Source organism: Anneissia japonica, unplaced genomic scaffold (genome assembly GCF_011630105.1).
Source record: "Anneissia japonica isolate Jap-2015-1 unplaced genomic scaffold, ASM1163010v1 scaffold287923_len1623670_cov205, whole genome shotgun sequence".
Classification (NCBI taxonomy): Eukaryota; Metazoa; Echinodermata; class Crinoidea; order Comatulida; family Comatulidae; genus Anneissia; species Anneissia japonica.
The window spans coordinates 280,930-296,597 of NW_022721637.1; the positions used below are offsets into that span (position 1 = coordinate 280,930).

The window sequence follows — 15,668 nt, forward strand, 5'->3', positions numbered from 1 at the left end:
AAAAAACAGAACATTAAAATTTTAGTAATTTGTTTTATTACAGGAATCGTACAATAATAGAAAGTATTTTTGCCACAGTCCTTGCAATTCTTGTAGCCCTTCTAGGGTACGGTGTGCTGACAAGCAATTTCTTTCAGGACTTTTGGATATTTTGGTTCTGTTTTGTGGTTGCTAGTTGTCAGTACTCCCTCTTAAAGGTTAGTAGATTTTATATATTTTTTTGTTTTAATATGGAAAAAAATGGACTATTGGACATAGTATCTGCTATATAAGTGTATTGTAAAACTGTATTTAGCTTCAGAAGAGCATTCAAATGATACCAAACACAATGGTAATTGATGAGTATCAAATTTTATCCATTTATTTACTTATTTGGTCATGTGGCATTATTTAATGGCATATTAAACTTAGTAAATGTGCATTTTCAAGATAGAAGTAATTAAAAAAAAATAATCAGTGTATAATTTCCTTTCGGGCAATGTTTTAGTCGGCACATCAAAATGGTGGACATTTTGCACTAGAAGTAGATCACATGAACAAAATTTACACCAAACTATACACCCATATATATACACTTATTTTTTAAAATTGACTCACATGTAAAAGTGCACGTATTTCAGCTGCTAGATTACAAATCTAAATAAATATTTACCTGCTTTACTATCTAGTATGGTTTTCAATACCCCAGATAATATGTTGTAAAATGCATAAAATTATTTACGTTTTTGTTGTAATTTGATTTCAGAGTGTTCAACCAGATGCTGCATCTCCTATGCATGTAAGTATATATAATATTGAGGCTAATGATAACAATGCTCTTAAAAATACATTAGTTGATTGTATAAAAGGGAGTGTTAATTATGATTTTTCTTTGTATAAATATTTGTTTAATAATAAAAATATTCACCAATTTAAACGGGAATTAAAACATATCGATTGTCAGAACCATGGTATTTGTTGGCAGCCTAGCTCAGTTGGCTAATCTGGTGGTAGCCATTGTGTGTGCGCTTAACCGTGGAGATCTCTAGGTCCCCGGTTCAGTTCCCATCGATGTCTCTCCTTGTGTTTCAGCTGGAGGGCTGAAATACAAGTTGCAATAATGCACCGTCTTTCGGATGAGACGTTTAAGCCGTTGGTTCCCGTGTGCATTTATGGCCCATGTGCACATTAAAGAACGCAGTACACTCTTCGGAAAAGTGTAAGGGATTGTCTGCCGGTGGACTGCCCAATCACCACCAGAAGGACCTGGAAATAAGTCTTATTCTAGACTTTCATGGGATATCCTTGGTGTTTACACCGAATAAATCCAATCCAATCCAATCCAAAGTGATAGTGTTAAAAATGTAATACAGAGAGATATGTTCATTAATAATGAAAATTTGAATATTATCAAACTATTGCTTAAAAGTTTTAGAATAAACGTATTGATTCCCTTCATTCTGTATTTTATGATATTCCGATTGATTTATTTTGTTAATGTGATATATTTCATATGGTTTTCTGATATTTTGTGTGTATCTCTCCAAATGGAGGTTCTGAATAAATTGAATTGAATATAAATATACTTATAGACTGATTATTCTTACAATAATCACCCTGAGATAAAGGAGCAAGAGTGAGATGTGTGACAATGCATAAAGGAGCATGGCATATATCTATCAATAATAAAAATAACAGTGGCATTTGAATATATATTATTTGAAAGTAATGAGACTGCTTAGGATATTATTGAAATTGAATTTTATATCCTGCTAAAAATATGCTGTAGTAAGTAGATTGTATTTTAAATATCATTTAAACATTTTACTATAATTTTGTGTAACCATTTTGATTATCTGCTTTTTCTAATGTCCCGGGAAGTGGATCGTTACTAGACGTTTGTTTGGGTTGATTTCTTAGGCAACTTTATCAGGAAGGGGGAGTTGGAATGTTTATTTCTTAAGGGAGGATTGATGGAAAGAGAGATAGAGGGTGCCAGAGAGAAACTTTTCTTCAAGAAATTACAGCTTGGACTGGTGTAAATAAAATCTTTCTTTTAAGAATAGCAAAGAAACAGGAAGTTTATCAAGAGATACTTTGTAAACAGTATATATAAGAGACAAAGTAAAAACCTCCAATGATTTTTACCCCCGTATTCCATACAATAAAGAATTGTCATGTTTATCTTAATTTGTTTTATAGGGCCACAACCAGATTATAGCATACAGCAGGCCTTTCTATTTCTGTGTCTGCTGTTGCTTGATATTGCTGCTTCAGTACTGCGTAACCCATTTTGACCTTGAGAAAGAAGCCTTTTCTTTGTATGGTCTGCCATTTGCCAGCCTTAAAGCCATCACTATTGCAAGAGATGCTCTCGTTGGTAAGTTCAAAACAAAACTTTGTATGAACGGTAATGTAAACATGCCTTGAATTTTTTTTTTTTTTTTGTGTGACAGTCAACCAAAACAAAATCTTTAAGTTTAATCATTTGCTTGTACATCTAGCAATTACTTACCCTCCATCTGAACAGCATTTGTAGCTAAGAAAATTTGTAATTCAGATTTTTTGTGGTATTTCAGTGCTACATAGTACAGGGCTAAACCTTACCATATTAGAACTAAGGTCCCTACTCAATTGATGTATCCATTTGAATTGATTTTCAAATAAATGCATGATCATTAGAAGTAAAGACTTCCTATACGACAATCATAAATTAGTTTACTGCACTAGTTATGTCCTTAGCAATAGCACAGAGAATGCAAAGTGAGCTTTCCCATTCTTACTGTAATAATAATAATAATAATAAAACCATACTCTGCTTGTGCAATGTGCTACACAAGCTTGCGTGCCTCCAAATGGGAGTATACATGTCTAAAAACCATTGATATCTCTTTTGTAAAAATTTTAAGCATGTGTACCCAATGAGCTGGGATAAGAAAGTGCTTTATAATTGAAAGGAAAAGTGCTATAAACTTAAAAACTGAATTGTTATTCAAAATTGATCACTGATTTGATTCTATGTATTTTTTTTCTTTTTATTGCATCTAGTTTTTGTGTTGTTATTTCCACTTATTTTCCTACTGGGGCTCTTACCGCAGTGCAATACTTTTGCTATGTATCTTATGGAGACGGTGGACATTCATATATTTGGTGGAAATGGTAAGTTTTTAATATCACTTTATTCTACTAATCAGATATTTTAAGTAGATTTAATGGCTCTTCAAAAATCCTATCATCTATAGTTCCTTGTAGGTATATTATGTAAGTCTGGTGTCTGATTAATATATATGAGTCAATTGTGATGTCATAATTTTTCTACAAGGTAATCTATGACAACTTGTACCTGTTAATTCATACAGTACTTTGCATTAGGAGTGAAACAACTTGTGGTAAAATGATTCATGTCAGAGCAAAACAACTCTGGGAGAAAAGACTAGTGTGAAAAAACTTGCTCGTTACAGTTTGATTGTCAATCCAAACAGTGTGATGGTGGCAGTATTATTCTTATATTGCAGAATTATTATAAAGTGTATGATTACACACAATTTTTGTTTTCATTTTATTTAGCTACTACTGGAGTAGGTGCAGCTTGTTATGCTGTAGCTAGGAGTATTGCTACTGTCCTCATTCTGTGTGGATTTGCTTATGGTGCTTTTGAGGTGAGTTCTATTCTTCTTCCTTATTCAATCTCATTGCAGTTCTCTGTTTCCCCTGCCATTAAGGGATTAATCCATCATGCCCATATGTAAATGTGATATGGCCAGTTAGCCACCCTACGCCACGAAAGATGGAAATTCAGAAAAGAAATTTTTTAATTTTCTCTCCGTTCCCAGAAATTTTCTTTCTTCTTTAAATATATTTAAAGCATTTATTAATCTCATCACTGTTTACATTCATCAATCAAATTTAATTTTTATTTTCTCCACCTAGATTGGCAGAATCATTTTGGTGAATAAGAAAATACATTTTTTTTTCTGCCCTCCTCCGACAATCTTAAAAAAATAAGTTTGCTAAACAAGGTATTAAAAAGTCTTGCATAACAATTGAATCAACTCAATCAAAACATCAATACTTTCTCAGCAACAGTTCTTTTCATAAATATATACGTGGTGTACTACAAGCATTTAACACATAAAGATAATGATAAAGATAACAATAAAGATGATAATAAAGATAATTGGTGATATTCTGATTTTGACATGTGTTTTGTTTTCTTAGGGTGATAATGCAGAGTTGAGTGTGTTTTTCTCCGTGTTCTGTGCTCTTTTAATACCTATTAGCTACCACCTTAGCCGTAGTGCCTGTAATCCAGATGTACTTTGGTAAGTACACTAATTATTTAGTATTTCATTTAAGTTCTTATTTGAATTTGCTTTCTGATCTTAGCACCATTATTATATTGAACTAGTGGTAGCCTCAAGAGGCCCTAGTTTGCCAAGGCACCCTATCCAATTACAATAGTAATACAGCCACATATGTGCACTACAATTAGTTCCAGGGAGCCCCTCCTTTTGTATAATGCAACTATGCGCTATATATTTGACCAAACTCTTGTATGAAAATTGTAGATTTTGAAATTTAATAAAAGAACATATTTGGACGTTTTAAATGAATCTGATTATTGTGGTAATTAAAAATGAGATTGGTTTTTGTTAATATTTGGTTTCTCTAGGACAATCATAAAACAGTATGTGCTACCTGAAGAACCGGTAGTAAAGAAAGAGGGTGAGGAGAAAGAAATCAAAGATCCCCTCCCAGACAAACTCAAGGCATCAGTGGTGAGTTACATAGTTGTGAGTTGGAGAGTAAGGGGTAAATTTTAAGGGTGCACAAAAATATATATTAAAAAAAAAAAATAAGCAAAATAATCTCACAATAAAATTTCCTCTTGGATGAATCTTTTTGACCCAACTGGATCCTCGTCATCATCTACAATGTTATCCCATTGGGATTACAGTGCTTTTTTAAAATAAACTATTATCCAAAGTTCAATTTGCCTATATATACATTGACTTTTGTTTAATACATATTACAAACATGTTTGTAGTTCCAGGATAGCTAAACAAATTAAAAATAACAATTAATCTTATTTCTGTTTTGTAATTTTATATATAAAATTAACTCTGCTAACATATTTCTTTGTTAACTTAATTTAATTATTTAAGTTTTTTGAATTTCATATTTCTAGAGTGCTCGTCTTCAGTCTGATCTTCTGGTATGCGTCTTCATCGCAATAATTGTGTTTGCCGTTCATAAAAGTACCGTCTTTTCAGTTCTCCAGGTCAGTGGTGATTTTGAATGTGTTTATTATTAATGATTTTTTTTTTAAAAGAGGTAATGATTTATTTATTTGATTTATTTATTTGGCATGGAAAACACTTTGAGTTTACATTAATCATATTAATAAATTGGATTCTAAAATTAATATCTATACACATGAATTGATTGAACAAATAAATTGGATTATTAATTATTGATATATAAATGTATATACAATTACCTCATAAATTATAATAATTAATGAGCACTTATATAGTGCTGGTATTCGTCTTGTGATGCTCATGGGCCTTTAAATCTGCCTACTAAACATTATCCATGTGGAATGCATTTTGGAAGTGATTTTAAGTTATTACTTATTAATCAAATATGTACAATTAGAAATTAAAAAGTTTATTCATTAATGTGACAATATATACAATTCATTATAATTTAAAAAAAATACTGTATATAGGCCTACCAACAACTACTGGATTGTCTAATAATAAAATCACATTATATTGAAAGAAAGAGGAGCGATGAGGTTTGATTGTGAAGTAATTTATTTATTCATTGAAATTCAATGAAATATTTACATAAAAAAATAAGAAATTGTATTTCATATTATATTTATTTCAATCATATAAATTGTATACAGGGACATGTAGGATTTATCCTTTACATCATTGCTGGGGTTGTTGGCTTCGTTGTCCACTATATAATGCCACAGCTTCGAAAGGAGTTACCGTGGTTATGTATTGCACACCCTATTCTTAAAAGCAATGAGTACAACCAGTTTGAAGTCAGAGGTGAGTAGAAGTTCATATTTTATAGAAACCAGTATATTGTTAGTTGAGCGAACTAATATATTTTGTATTTTTGTCTGATGAATAAGATACTGCATTTAAGTTATTAGAAAGAAAAATATAAAAGCTGTCATTGTTTTCATACCATACATTAATATGCTCACTGTTGGGATTCAGTGAACCTGTGTAATGAGGCTAATAAGAATGTTTTGCCATACCTGATGTTTTATGATACTGAATGATCCCAGAATACTTTAAAATACTTGTGGAAACCTGAAGATAACACATCAGATAGGGGAAAATTTATTCCTATTACTATTTTTCCTGACACAAACACAAGATTTTTTGCATTTCTGACTTGTTAGATGCAGCAAAGATAATGGTATTTGAGAAGATCTATGTTTGGCTATGCTTTATCGAACGCAATATCATCTATCCACTAGTGTTCCTGTTTGCTCTAACAGAGTCAGTTCATCACATACAGGGCAAGGATACTTTCAAACCATTGTAAGTCTCTGTATTTGGTTACTCTGTTTAGTAGAAAGCATTGTAGTTAACTTAAAAACTTTAAAAATAATAATAATAATAACTTCATTTTAAAATGGAGAAAACTTGTATCACCATATTGGTGTTTTTCATAAGGCCGATTTTGCAAGAAGATAAAAATGAAATGAAACTTACATTTAAAAAAATAAAGCACATACATACATATTGAAATACATACTGAGATGTCAATCAAAAGTAAAATCAAAGAAAAGTAAAATACTAAAACATTAACATTATAAAGACTGAAGACTAAAAAGTGATGTCATGACAATAATGTAGAACAAGTTTTATGTTTTTTGTTCATTATTTAAAATATTTAATCCTGTCACTTATTTATTAGTCTTTTAAAAGTATAAATATTAGGAGCACTTGTTGCAAAATGATGTACATTGTTTAGGTTATTCCAGATTTCTGCCCCATGATACAAAAACTTTTCTTTTATATTTAATCTTTGGTTGTAAGTGCAAGTTGTAACATATTCAGAATGGATAAGTGAGACTGCTAATTTAAATATATGCCGTAAAATTTTAAAATTTAGTGGCAAAATGGGGGAGCATGTGCCCCCTGTGCCTCCTATTGGATCCGTCTGTATGACACATACTTTACCTTTATTGATAAAATCAGAAAATCATATAAGAAATTAACAGAATGAGAACCGTTGTGAATCGGTGATGCCACACAAATTTCATGAATAAGCAACTGAACTAGACACAGATTTGAAAATGTCTGAGTTTGAAGTACAAGGGCAGTTTAATTTATAGACATCTTTGACTTGTTGATACTGATTACTAGCTGCAATATTATGGAATAATAATATAATTTAATTTAATAATTTAATTTGGTGTTCAATGTGTTCCATATGTGTTTGATCCAATGACCGGGGTAGTAATGTGAAGCGCTTAGAGGCTTTGTTATGGCATTAAGCGCTATATAAGAACGACATATTATTATTATTATTAATGTGTGAGACTGGCTTATGTCTATTTCAGTAAATGACCTATCTTTTTAAAATTTAAAATGCTAACAATGTAAATGAAAAAGTCAATTTTCTTTGTTTTGGTCAGTGATACTGGTTTGTCATGTCAAGTCATATTTCCAACAAGACCCTTTTTCACACATTTGAACAAATTATTAACAAGAACCTCTTTTATTATAGGAGACAGCTATAAAATTATGAAAAGTGAGACCCTTTAAAACCAGTTATCAAGGACATATTCTTTTATCAATGTAGGAGACAGTCTTTTATCAAATTATGAAAAATGAGACCCTCTTATCAAATTATCAATGACACTCTTTTGGCAAATTATTGATCAAAAACTTTTTTATCAAAGAGATTCTTTTAACAGTTCAGAATATATTAATTTTAGTTTCCAGATGCTCTTTGCCATGTTGCTATGCATTTTTAGAATCACCAGAAGAATATTTAACATCATCTTTATTGGTGATAGTGAAATATTTGCTGTTAAATGGTTGAATGTGATTAATTTTGATTTGTTACTTTTATATGCATGTCTAATCTAAGTGCAAAATAATTAATTATTATTTCACATTTTTCTCCATTAGATCTGTGAGTGCTTACTCAAGTTGAAGTTTGTGTTCACATACATAGCTCCTTGGCAGATTACATGGGGGTCAGCCTTTCATGCATTCGCACAGCCCTTCAGTGTACCTCGTATCCTTTGACTGAGATCACATTTTAACAGATTGTGATATTATACAAGGTGTATATTAGTGTATGGAATGAGATAGTAAAATTTTTCATTTAGAGATCAAATGATTATAGACTTATAAGTAGTTAATATAGTTGTGTACCATATGCTAGATAAAGTTTATTTCACAAAGGTTTGATTAATTATAATAATTAGTATTAATAATAATAATAATAATAATAATAATAGTAATATTGTTATGTAGTGCATAATGCAAAGGTTTGGCTCAGCTTGCTTTACGTAAACAAAAGTCAAAGAACCATAATAATGATAAATATAATCATAATAATAATGATAATTGCAATAATAAAATAAAATTAAATCAATTTAATGAAAATAGCGATTGTTGTTGTTATTGTTGTTATAACTCTTTGTCTCTTGAGTAGTTTCTCCTTGTTAAATGTTGTTTATTTCTATTTTTTATGGGTTTTGATGTACTTTGTTAAATTTTTATGTGATTTTAATGTGATTTTAATGTAATTTTAATGGGTGCGAGCTTTTGTAATTTCTTCGTTTTCTTTTTAATGGAGACAATAAATTTTATCTTGTATCTTGTATCTTGTATGAAATATCCTAACACTAAGCAAGAAAAACATTCAAAATGCAGACAAATCGTTTTCATCACACTCACTGGAACTTGTTGTAATATACTATTTATGTGTAGTGAATTCCTTACATATTTGTTATCAGATTCTGCAATGTTATTTTTACAGACAGCAGTGTCTACATTCTTCTCAACTCCTTTAAATCCAATTCTAGGAAGTGCAATATTCTTTATGTCATATATACGACCGGTCAAGTTCTGGGAGAGAGACTATAAGTGAGTTTTGTCATACTGTTTATAATATTAGATATTTGTTTCCTGGTAATCTTTTATGACTGTTTTTGATTTTTTTAAATTATTTTTTTTTCTTCAATCATATTTCTTATCCTTTTCCTTAGGCATTTTCTGTCTAGCACTTTGTCATTCATTTTTGTTATTATTTTTAGTACAAAACGAGTTGATCATTCCAATACAAGACTTGCATCTCAGCTTGAGAGAAATCCAGGTAGGCCAAGCCATGACACAATCTTTTTCTTGTTTCAAAGTCTCATCATTTCATCATATTCATTGGTTCTTATCTGGATTGTATAGTGTCTCAAACTTGCTCTCAACAGGATTGGGGAGCCAGTAAAGCACTTAATTGGAGTGGAGCTGTAGATTGGTGGTTAAGATTCTTGCCTTCCAATCCCAGGGGTCGTAGTTCAAATCTTTCTACTAAAAAATATCTCCACTCCCTAAACCTCATAAAGCATCTTTCCATCCGGTATTTGCTGTTGGATGTAAAGGGGAAAAAAACTATATACATGCACATTATAACAAATATGTTTTTAAATGTTCATGGGTCAGTCAAAGGTGAAATATCAGATTTTAGGATATTTAAATTTTAAAAACGGCCCGACGAACCGATGAATCAATTTAAAAAAAATAGAATTGACAGTATTTTTTTTGGAATGATGATCAGTATTATAACAACAATGCTAATTTTGACATCTTGCAGGATCTGATGACAACAATCTAAATTCCATCTTTTATGAACATTTGACACGTTCACTGCAAACCAGCTTGTACGGTGACCTGGCTTTAGGACGCTGGGGTACTGTACAGGCCGGAGACTGCTACATCCTAGCATCAGACTACCTCAATGCTTTAGTCCATGTTATCGAACTTGCCAATGGACTTGTTACATTCCAACTCCGAGGCCTGGAATTTAGAGGTAAGTGGGAAATGAGCAGGGAAAGTATGCAATGGGGGATAAATAATTTATTTTTTTGTCCGATACCATAGGATGCATTATAATGGACATTTATTCATTCATTCATTCAATTATGTATTCATTTATTTATTTATTTATTAATTCATTTATTCTTTGATTGATTCATTGAATAATTCATTCATTTATTCATTAATTCTTATATGTGGCAAAGACAAGCCAAACCAGTCACTTGTCGCAAATCCTGTTCAGAGATAATGGCCAAAACATGCTGGAATGTCAACATTTTTGAAATCTATTTTATTGCGCTAAACTAACATTTATATATCTATACATCATGCTATGCTGTTATTTTCCCAATTTTTAATGTTAAAACAACAATTTTTAAAGATTTGGTGATAATCTTTGCCTGAGAAATGCCTGAAATCATAAACTTTGAAGGCTGATTTCTCAAATACTGTACTATAAACAACTCTATGTTAAATGCTTGTAACTTCATAAGGAAATATCGGATTTAATAGATTTTTTTACAATTTTGTAGCTCTCATTTTACTCTTTAACGATTTTTGCGACCAGTGACTGGTTTGGCTTGTCTTTGCCACATATTCATTCATTCAAATTGTAGCCTGTAGATAAATTGCATAAAAAATTACAAATATAATTGCACATTAACATAACATCAAATGCACACAGAATTCTGACACTGAATTAACTTATGCAGTTGACAAAAATCACCAGCTGACTTACTAACCTGTCAATTACTCATCTAGGCCTACTCTTAGTTGGTTTCTTAATGATAGTTTTCTTGTAACTGATTTGATTTTGTCTCAATTTGTAGGAACATACTGCCAACAGCGTGAAGTGGAAGCCATTACAGAGGGTGTTGATGAGGATGACGGTATGGCAATTTACTAATCTTAAACATATCAATCCCACAACTCTTAATTCATTCCTAGTCATGGATTGAGGAAGATTAAAGTATTACTTTTCATTTTTGGAGTTGAGTTACATAGCTTGGTGGTTAAGATCCTTGCCTTAACATCTCAGAGTTCGGGATTCAATTCTTCTAAAAGGATTTTTTCTCACAACCAAAAACAACCCCTGCACTTGATAATGGGATCATCTTGAGTGTATGATTTCTGAAGGGATTGCCACTTACTAAAAGTGATTTAGTTGTCTATCCTTGGCCCTTGTACCTAAAGTTTTATAAATAAAAATAAAAATGTATTGTTAAGTTGTGTAAAAAGGTGGTAGCCATTAAAAGTGGAGTTGAGACAGTGAAAAAAATTCTGGTTTTGAAGAACCCTTTAATTTAAAGACTTGCATTTAACTGCCAAATCATGAAATGGCTCCAATTAATACAAAAAATAATTATTCAATTGTGATTTTAGATTTTACTCAATGTTGAAATAAGTATTTACTGTATATATTTTCCTTTAGGATGCTGCTGTTGTACCCCAGGTCATTTCCCACACATGTTGTCAGCGAATGCAGCATTCAACCAGCGTTGGCTAGCCTGGGAGGTGTCTGCCATTAAGTATGTACTTGAGGGCTACAGCATCTCAGACAATTGTGCTGCTTCTATGCTTCAGGTGTTTGATTTGCGCAAGATTCTCATTACCTACTATGTTAAGGTATTGTTACCAAGTTTACCGTAAATTTGTGTGTATTTGTTTTGGCATGAAAAATACCCATTTTGCAGTTTATTCAGTGTCAATATTATATGACAATTATATGGATGAGTGTATTGTGTGTATGCATGCTGTAATTTTAATCAATTTTTTTGAAAAATGTTAATATCAGCTAAAACAATTTTTTTAAAAAATCAGTTTCTGGTTAGGTTATTAACTTATTATTATAATTATAGTTGAAAATTGAATTGAATTGAACTTGTTTGATGCTCTTAGATGAGTTGTTCGGAATTTTAATTGAAATATTGATGTATTTTCCAATTTTATGACAGACATTCTATCTTTAATTCTGAGTATAATCAATTTTGTAGAGCATTATCTACTACGTTGTACGTTCACCGAAAGCTGATCAGTGGGTGTCAAATGAAGCAATCCAAGAAGCCTTTCAGCCGTGTTTAGAAAGGAACTACGCAGACTGTGACCCGACCTTTAACCCTAAAATTGATGAGGATTACGACCACATGAATTCAGGCATCTCTAGACACAGTTTCTGCAATGTGTATTTAGACTGGATTCAGCACTGTACTAGCAGGAGGCAACAGGTTGGTTTCATCTTCACTGCTTCTAGTCGGGATGCTCCGCAGGAAGGCAGGGGCTTTGATAACCTATGGTCTCTTTGGGTATATAAATCAGTTGAAAAAGAACTGATAAAAAGATAGAAAATGTTTTATTTCCTTCAAATTTGTTTGCGATATACAAAATTTTAGTACAAATTTGATAGTGTGACAATAAGATTTGACAATACAAGAGCTCCAGTGCCTTCATATCAAATTCAAACATTGATATTAATTCTATCCAGCTTAGGTTGTATTGCTGTATTGGTCTTTCAGATTGTAATGAAAGTTTTTGTATTGTATTCTATTCTATTGAATTAGTAAAATTTGAAATACATTTTACTTTTCTTTTCCCCTTTAGCCAATCAATTGTGACAAGGACTCATACCTAGTGAGCTTATGCTTTGCTATGTGCGTTCTTGGAAGGCGAGCACTGGGAACTGCCTCACATCACCTTTCGGCAAGGTTTGTGTTGAAGATGACCTTTTTCATTCTAAATTGGGATTAAAATTTTTTAGATGATTTATTTAATTTTTTTCTTCTGAATTTTTTAATGAATGATTTTTAAATATAGTTATTTTGTATTTCTCGAGCAGTAGCTTGGAGTCTTTCCTTTATGGCTTGCACGCATTGTTCAAAGGTGATTTCCGCATTGTCTCCGAGAAGGATGAATGGGTTTTTAAAGATATGGAGATGCTACGACGATGTGTTGCTCCCGGAGTCAGAATGTCTCTAAAACTCCATCAGGTTTGTTTCAATCATTATTTATGAACTTCTGTTAGTAGTGTATTACTGCAGACAAAACAAAAATACTTCAAATATTTGAAAACTGTTAAAAAACGTAGAGGCTGCAGTTGTAACATTGTACCCATGACATGCATACAGTAAGGTATTTTAATTTTAATTTTTTTTGTATCAACATTATTTTAAATAAAGCCCTTAAATTTTCTCTCTAGGATCATTTCACATCACCTGATGAGTATGACAATAATGCTGCCCTCTATGACGCTATATCATCACATGAGGAGAACATGGTGATAACTCATGAGGGCGATCCAACATGGAGGAATGCGGTGCTATCAAATACACCTTCCCTTTTAGCACTTAGGTACAGTATGATGCTTAAATTTAATTCTGATATAACATTTAAAATACATTATAAATTTATATATCTATTTTTATGTATTGTTATTTAGGGAGTATGGAATCTAAACTTATGTTACAGTGATCTAGTTCAATTTTTGGTTCCTGCCTACTCCCTGAGTTGACTGTATGTGTTTGTTTTTATGTTGTTTCTGGCAATTTCAAATAAGAATAAGAACAAGAGGAAATTAGAACAAAAATGCAGAATATTAATAAATATAATTAGAAACTAAGAAGGGTTGAATCAGTCTTCATCTAAAACGATGGACAGCCAATGATGATGACAGTACAACGCTTAGCCAGCTTTTGTGCTATATAAATATTTGTTATTATTATTATTATTATTATTTAAAAAAGAAAGAATCAATGTTTGCATTCCAATGTTTTTTTTTCCCAGACATGTTCTTGATGAAGGAACTGATGACTATAAAATCATCATGCTCAATAAACGTTACCTTAGTTTTCGAGTTGTAAAGGTCAGTTGAATTTGTCTATTTTGTAAGTATTTACCTGCTTAGTCTCAATAGCGTTGCCATAGAGATGTGTGGCTTGCCATGCCAAACCAGCAGTAGTGACCAAAACAAGAAAAATTACATTTGAATACATTCACATAAGCTTTACAATGATAGGTCATTTACTGCAATCAAAATACCAAGTCAAAGTATTACGTCTTCTCTTTACTAAAGTATGCAATACTGCCACATTCTTATGCAAATTACTCAGTTTAACATTTAGCGACAGTACGCTGGTTTTGGGAAGGAAAATCTTATATAGCTTCTGCTATGGTTTTTTTTAATTTTTTTTTTATAGGCTTTTAATACAAACAAATGTATAAGTTCTGAAGCATGTACTAAAACATTTTGATTATTAAAATTGATTTATTCAGGCTGGGAGTGTGATAAGTGCAATAATGGTTATCGTGGGCAGGTTAAAGTTAGCTGTGATGCCATGATGGTGAACAGGTGATTGGGAAGGACATCTTAATCATCACTTGGGATTTTCCAGTGCCTACGATAATCATTATCGCACATGATTAAGCATTACTGCCAGTAGGCAGTGCGTACACTGTTTGGAAAGATTTTCTTCAGTGTACTGCAGCTACCATGGATCCATAGGGATTCAGTTTCAGAGTACTATTTCAGGACTAATGAGTTACTTTATGTTATTTGATTTTATTTTCCCACTCATATTGAGACTCTGCTTTGTCTATCAGGTAAATCGTGAATGTGTTCGTGGACTATGGGCTGGGCAGCAGCAGGAACTTGTGTTTCTGCGCAATCGTAACCCTGAGCGCGGCAGTATACAGAACGCAAAGCAAGCATTACGTAACATGATCAATTCATCCTGTGATCAACCAATTGGCTATCCAATCTATGTTTCACCACTCACTACCTCTTACTCTGACTGCAGCGCACAACTGAACAGCATTACAGGGGGACCTTTGAGCTTTTCTGGTATCAAGGAGACTGTGCTGAAATTATGGACACGGTAGGTTTTACTAAATACTCTTGAGATAAACAATTTCATTAGAATATCTGATATTTTAAGAAATCAAATCAATTTAATGCAAAATTAAAAATCAAATTATTAATATCAATTTCCCCCTTTATTTTTCCCAACAGACTTCACCATAGGTGTCACATGGGGTGCAGCAGTGGCGGTAGTGGTCAAGATGACCGGGACAAAGATGAAACCGACGGCACGCCAGTACAACAGCATTCAATTTCAAATCCAGCAAATGATTCTGGACTTCCCGGCAGTCTACCATCAGAGAACCAGCAAGGTGGCTTCATGCAGACTCCTGCTCACAATCGAGGTAGCCTTACCTCCAGCACAGGCTCTATGGGTAAAACAGGATCTCCATTTATTGTTCTGCCTTCCATGATTGTTGAGTCAGGCAGTCTAAAGGAGACATTGGTACAGCGTGTGAAGGTAATTTGTTATTATATAAGTTGCTTGTCTAAAAATTTACATTGTTATGAAATTTCCACGTAGTGGGATGAATGAAGTTTACTTGTATCCTTGATAATAATAACAATAAAAATATATAAGATTTTATTGCATCCTTAAATCCAGACATTGGTTTTGTTTAGATTGGCTATTGTCTATGCTGTTGAGTGGAATTCAATAGCTTGGTTCCTTCCAATCCCACGGTCCTTTGTTCAATTCCTGTCATGGTAACAGGATTTTTTTTCACGGCCAAAACAACTCCAACTCCCTAAGCCTCATA

General features: G+C 32.2%; 1 protein-coding gene across 1 annotated transcript in view; it reads left to right on the forward strand.

Moving 5' to 3' along the window:
• Positions 1–15,668, forward strand: part of LOC117111711 (pecanex-like protein 1) — a 31,234-nt gene that overhangs the window by 11,225 nt on the left and 4,341 nt on the right. The window contains 23 exon segments of the mRNA XM_033254706.1: positions 44–197; positions 746–778; positions 2,182–2,359; positions 3,028–3,138; positions 3,547–3,638; positions 4,198–4,301; positions 4,652–4,757; positions 5,168–5,260; positions 5,894–6,044; positions 6,407–6,552; positions 7,962–8,259; positions 8,987–9,116; positions 9,287–9,345; positions 9,838–10,053; positions 10,889–10,948; positions 11,491–11,684; positions 12,053–12,283; positions 12,657–12,760; positions 12,892–13,042; positions 13,252–13,403; positions 13,836–13,914; positions 14,652–14,926; positions 15,061–15,370. Coding sequence (XP_033110597.1) covers positions 44–197; positions 746–778; positions 2,182–2,359; positions 3,028–3,138; positions 3,547–3,638; positions 4,198–4,301; positions 4,652–4,757; positions 5,168–5,260; positions 5,894–6,044; positions 6,407–6,552; positions 7,962–8,259; positions 8,987–9,116; positions 9,287–9,345; positions 9,838–10,053; positions 10,889–10,948; positions 11,491–11,684; positions 12,053–12,283; positions 12,657–12,760; positions 12,892–13,042; positions 13,252–13,403; positions 13,836–13,914; positions 14,652–14,926; positions 15,061–15,370 — 3,427 coding nt within the window.